This window comes from Octopus bimaculoides, chromosome 7, assembly GCF_001194135.2.
Source record: "Octopus bimaculoides isolate UCB-OBI-ISO-001 chromosome 7, ASM119413v2, whole genome shotgun sequence".
In the NCBI taxonomy this organism is placed as follows: Eukaryota; Metazoa; Mollusca; class Cephalopoda; order Octopoda; family Octopodidae; genus Octopus; species Octopus bimaculoides.
Genome location: NC_068987.1, coordinates 11,774,733 through 11,781,125, shown reverse-complemented (window position 1 = coordinate 11,781,125; position 6,393 = coordinate 11,774,733). Strand labels below are relative to the sequence as shown.

Genomic DNA, 6,393 nt, shown 5'->3' with positions numbered 1-6,393 from the left:
AAAAAAAATACTACTTTATTTTACAAACTTCTGTGTTTTGGCAAACTATTTTTAAAAGCGTATTTCAAGTATTTTCTCTTATTTTCCATTTCAGACGGCGGTCATTATATATTTGTTAAACATTTAAATCAAACAAACAAAAAGTTCCGGCTTATCAGTCCAGATTTCACTCCAAATAGTGATACAAGTTGTGTTACATTTTGGTATTATAAAGATGGTTATTTTTCAAATTCTCTCAGAATGTACATAAAAGAAGGCCTTAATTTGCCATCTTCACCTGTATTAGCTTTAAATGGATTTCCAGCTAAAAGATGGGAGAGAGAGATGTACAGTGTTCACATTAACAAAACGTTTAATGTAAGTCAATATATATAATTATCATTATTATTATTATTATTATTATTATAATATATATATATATTTACATATATATAAACATATAAATATATAATACACACACACATATATATATATATATACACACACACACACACACACACACACACATGCTGGTGGCACATAAAAAACATCATTCAAGCATGGTCGATGCCAGTACCACCTAATTGGCTCCCTGTTCCGGTGGCATGTAAAAAGAACCCATTACATTCTTGGAGTGGTTGGCATTAGGAAGGCCATCTAGCTGTAGAAACCTTGGTGCAGCTTCCTGGCTTGCCAGTCCTTGATCAAATCGTCCAACCCATGCCAGCATGGAAAGCAGACGTTAACCAATGAAGATGATGATGATTACCTATTTTAATCTGTGTATAAGATGGTAGGGTGTAATTTGAGGGAGATTTGGTTATAATTTTTAGTAGATCAAATGACCATGTAGTGGTTTTTCTGGTAGTTCATTATTGTTAAGGACCTGTTTGCAGTTCATGTTAACAGATTTAAAATTTTCTTTAATAATTATGAAACCAATATCTATTCAACTGAACAATAAAATGGTGAATAGCTTATAACAACAGCTGAGTGTTTGTGTGTTTGTTTACACCAAGATGTGGAACATCAATTACACCTACATTTGGAGAATGACTGCTAATGTTACATAAACGCTAGGTAATTTGAATGGGTTAACAGATCCTACATAACTGAACTTTTCTTAGACTGATTTTCCTTCTGAAGATGGGCCTTTGTGCTTGAAATATAAAGGTTTTATAAAATCTTCTGCATTGTCAGAAGCTGTCTATTTTCTCTCTTTTTTAGACTCTTCAATAAAATGTTAGTTAAATAATTCGTTTTCCATTTCAAAATTTTATCAATTTATTTGTTTTAAGGTTGTGTTTGAAGTTCGGAGTGATTCTTATGGCATTACAGCTGTAGATGATGTTTCTATAACACACGGAACTTGCAAGAATGGTAAGTAAGCAACACTTTTCAGTCACCACATTTCCTTTTTGTTTCTGTTTTATTTGTGCTGAAGATAAATTCTGATAAGTTAATAACAAATAAAGACCAGAATCTGACATGATATATGACGGCTGCGTTTGCAGAAGGCATGAAGTAAAATTTGCAAATTTTCAGTGTAAGTTTAAATGGCATTGGGAGACACAAGTACCTACACTTCAAGCAAGGCTATTTGGTGAAGAGAAAATCATTATGCTTTTTATGTTTAACTCTGATATATATACTTTATTTGTGGGTTAACAAGGTAACCAACAGTTTCCTGTGAAAGGATCTTCACAATTGTTCAAAACAGTGATGAGGACAAACATTCCAACAAGGTGATTAATCTTGATTAATCTTCATCAGTGACCCATTACTCTATTACTGAGGATTAAAAACTCGACTCACCTTGTCAGCCTTACAGAGAACACCTTAGGAAACATTGACTGATTCCGAAAATGTTGGAGTGAGAATTATAGATTATTAAGGTGGCTCTTCGCAATTTGTAACCAAAAGGCAACAAATATAGTCATCCCTAAAGTGAATGAGGGTGCTATTCAGCACCAGCATTGCTAGAAATAAGAGTCAAATAACTTGTAGCCATGTGAGATTAATTTTCTAACAACTGACAAGGGAGACAAGCTCCCAATGGCAAGCAAGGTGGAGTTATATTGACTCTGATTTCAGATTTGATCAATCTTTGTCAATGACCCATTGTTCTGTCACTGAGAGTTAGAAACTCGACTTGTCTTGTCAGTCTTATAGAGAACATCATAGGAAACGTTGACTGATTCCGAAAATGGTGAAATGAGAATTATGTATTATAAAAGTGGGTCACCGATGAAGATTAATCAAATCTGAAATCATCGATGATTCCCATAAGGTGCTTGGCCACTTGCCATAAGGTGCTTGTCTCCCTTGTCATTCATTAGAAAAGTGCTCTCACTTGGCTAAGAGTTGTTTTGACTCTTATTTCTAGCAATGCTGGTGCTGACTAACATCCTCGGTCATTTTAATGACAACTATACTTATTATGCCTTTCGGTTGTAAATTGCGAATAACCACCTTACTAATATATATATATATATGTAGATATATATATATATATATATATATATATATAATTGATGGATTCTTTTGGTTTCTCACAAGTCTTTGGTTGGCCTGGGACTATAGTAGAAGACACTTGCTCATGGTATCACTCAGTGTGGGATTGAACCTGAAACTATACACTTGGGAAGTGAACATCTTATTTCACAAAGCCATTCCTGCATCTGTCCAAGTTCAATAAAATTAGTACCTGTAATATAAGTAATATGATGTAAGTTATCCAATGGACTATAACTCTACTTCTCAAACTTCGATTTTTGCTTTGTATATTTGCTTTTTTTATTTTATTTATTTTTTTTTTTTTTTGTAGATTTCAGTGACTCGTTATCCTGTAATTTTGAAAATAAAGCTATTTGTGGTTTCAAACAAGATACCCATGGGAAGAAACTTTGGATTTGGCATCAAGGCAGCACATCAACCCTCAATACAGGTCCTTCATCTGACCACACTTACAGGTCTAACAAAGGTATTTTGACTTCACCCTTTAGCAAGCAGATTACTTTGTCAAATATAATGCTTATTTATTCAGTTTCAGATGGATTGGTATCATCTTCATCATTACCATTTATGTCTGTCTTCCATGTTGACATGGGTCAGATGGGTTGGCAGGAGATGGCAAGCCAGAAGACTGCACCAAGCTCCAATATGTTTTGGCGTGTGTTTTTTTTATGGCTTGATGCCCTTCCTAACACCAGCTACTTTACAAAGTGTACTGGGTGCTTTTTACCTGGCTCCAACACTGGCAAGTTTTGTTTTGGCATAGTTCTTATGGCTGGAAGCCCTTCCTAACACCAGCTACTTTACAAAGTGTACTGGGTGCTTTTTACATGGCACCAACAGGGGCAGTAAATAACTGTCTCTTTATCTTAGATAGATTAAGATTAAAGTACTATCTTATACTGCAGGTCATTATATGTTTGTGGAGGGCAGTAACACAAAACCAAATTCCAAAGTCCGACTCTTCTCACCACTCATCAAGCAAGACACTTCCTCATCATGTGTTGAGTTCTACTTCAATATGAAAGGAAATGTTGGAATGCTCTCTGTCTATCTTTTGAATGGAAATCGTTCTACATTTCTCTGGAATCGATTTGGTAAGTTGGAATTTACCTTTCATTGTTCTTGAATTAAACCTTTTGATTTCAGTCTTCTGTTGAAATATGCTGTCTTTGTTTCTATTCATTTTGAAAATGAAGAAGAATTTAGCAAAATAATTATGCCATCATTAAACAGGTATTTGGAACATAAATTAACATGAAATCATGATGGAAGATTTTAGTAGAGATTTCTTCAAAATACTATGTTAGTTGTTATGTTTATGTATTTGTTTTGTAAGATTTCTGATGTGAAATCGTGTGTAGAAACAGATATTGTTTATACTTAAGGATGGCTATATTTCTTTTTTATTTTGTTAAATAAACACAGGCACTGCCTATTCGTTCTTCACTTTAACTTTATTATTGTCCTTTGTCTTAAATCTTTCATTAGACATCCTTTGACCTCTTCAGTGACTCTCCAAACCATGTGTATCCTCCTGTTTAATCCAAAGAATCACTGAAAAGATCACTGGTGAAAGTTTGAAGACAAAGGACACTAAAATAAGAACAGTAATAAAGCTGAATTGAAAAACAAATATATAGCCCACAGGCATATGGCATAGTAGTTAAAGAGTGCTGGTTACTAACCCCAAGATTGTGAGTTCAATTCCAAGCAGTGACCTGAATAATAATAATAATAATAATAATGATGATAATAATAATAATAATAATAATAATAAATATATAGTGCTTGTGTTTATTTGGCAAAAGAACATAATAATTACTATTCCAAAATATAACTATACTAGGTTAGTTGTGTTGGCATAGACCTAAGATTAGTCTCAGGTGAGTTGGTATCAAAAGGGATAATAACAATCAAATAAAAACAATGACACCAGGTTCTCTCAGATTTTAAGCTAATATATTCTTGTTAATTCTTAATCTATCAGATATATTGAGATTAAGATCACTTGGATTAGTAATTTTGAAGCTTTTGTAATAAATAAACAAAGGTGTATTAAATGCATGTATTCTGTGCATCATTTTTCTTATTCCTTAATTTTAAATACAAACATCTAATCCCACCAAATATTGATTTCAAATTTTGGCACAAGGCCAGCAATTTTGAGGGAGGAGATAGGTCAATTACATCAACCCAGTACTCAACTGGTACTTATTTTATTGACCCCAAAAGGATGAAAAGCGAAGTTGACCTCAGCAGAATTTGAACTCAGAATGTAAAGACAGACAAAATGCTACTAAACGTTTTACCTGATGTGTTTAACAATTCTGTTAGCTCATCACCTTAGGGTTAATTGAGATATTAAAAGAAAAAACAGAAATCCAAAGTTTTTACTAATTATATTTTCAGTTAGTTAACAATTTCATTAATGAATAACAAAAGCATTATTAACTAAATTACATTTGTTTTACTTTTTTTCTTTTGTTTTATTCCATACTTTGTAATATTTTTGAACAGAACTTTCAGTTTTTCATTTTATTTTTTCATTTTCACTTCCAGGGCATCAAAATTCTGACTGGCAGTTAACATCAATACAAATAAATTCTCATAAGCAATATCAGATTTATTTCCAAGCTATTGTTGGTGGTAAATACGATGGAGACATTGCCATTGATGATTTTACAGTTCACAGTGGCCAGTGTAATAAACAAGGTAATGTTTTTTTGTTTTTTAACCCTTTAGCATTCAGAATTACTCTACCTAATGTAATGCTTATTTATTCACATTGTTTTGAATAAATTATGCATTATCTCATGGCTTTGAGATGGTGGATGATGCTTATTTATTCACATTGTTTTGAATCTTTTAGTCGGGTTGAAAATATGACAAATTCTCTTAGTGACAACTTCTCTAGTGCTGGTGACATGAAAAATGCATCTAGATCATTCTTAAAGTAATTGGCATGAGAAAGTTTCCATCCATAGAAATCATACTAAAAAACTGAATGTGTAAGTATGATGTGGAAATTTAGTACATGCATAGAATGTGGTATAGAATCATCAGAGTTGAGCATGAATGAGTATAATATAAAAATATTAGAATTATATGACATGGATGCAGCATGGCTGTGTGTGCAGCATGGTTTCAGGTTCAGTCCTGCTGTGTGGCACCTTGGGCAAGTGTCTCCTACTTTAGCCTCAGGCTGATTAACCCATTTTAACCTAGGGTAACTGTCGAAATTTTGAAGATAGTTATATAAATAGGGATAGCAAACATATATAAATAAGTGTCCAGTTAACTTTTATTGCAGTAAATAAACCAAATACAACTGTCCTCAAATGAAGACTGAGTTAATATGGTTTAAAGCCATGTGAGTGGATTTGATAGAAGGAAACTGAAAGAATCTTGTTGTGTGTGTGTGTTTACCTAACATGGAAACAGATGAGGGTTGGCTAAAGGAAAGAATCATGAAATAGACTCTTCAAACCCCAAAAACATATATAATGATGCTTTTTTTATCACTCAAATTAAAATTATATTTCAGGAACATGTAACTTTGAAAATGGAATTTGTGATTGGGAAATGTCAGATGAAAATGATTTTGATTGGCTCATTCAGAAAGCTGATGTAAAATCCAAAATTTTAGGCCCTCTCACGGACCACACAAATATCAAAGGTGAGTTAGCACCAATTAACTCTTTTGTTACCGTATTTCTCTTAAAATATACTTCCTTTAACATCAATCAATAAAAATATAGAACAGGTGTAGGAGTGGCTGTGTGGTAAGTAGCTTGCTTACCAACCACATGGTTCTGGGTTCAGTCCCACTGCGTGGCACCTTGCGCAAGTGTCTTCTCCTATAGCCTCGGGCCGACCAAAGCCTTGTGAGTGGATTTG

The 6,393-nt window shown here is 33.3% G+C and overlaps 1 protein-coding gene across 1 annotated transcript in view; it reads left to right on the top strand.

Annotated features, from left to right (window-relative positions):
* Nucleotides 1-6,393, top strand: part of LOC106882389 (MAM and LDL-receptor class A domain-containing protein 1) — a 221,633-nt gene that overhangs the window by 40,303 nt on the left and 174,937 nt on the right. Inside the window, exons 23-28 of the mRNA XM_014933051.2 lie at nt 95-357; nt 1,278-1,359; nt 2,807-2,962; nt 3,402-3,590; nt 5,056-5,208; nt 6,041-6,172. Of these exons, the coding sequence (XP_014788537.2) occupies nt 95-357; nt 1,278-1,359; nt 2,807-2,962; nt 3,402-3,590; nt 5,056-5,208; nt 6,041-6,172 (975 nt within the window). The remainder of the gene's footprint in view (nt 1-94; nt 358-1,277; nt 1,360-2,806; nt 2,963-3,401; nt 3,591-5,055; nt 5,209-6,040; nt 6,173-6,393) is intronic.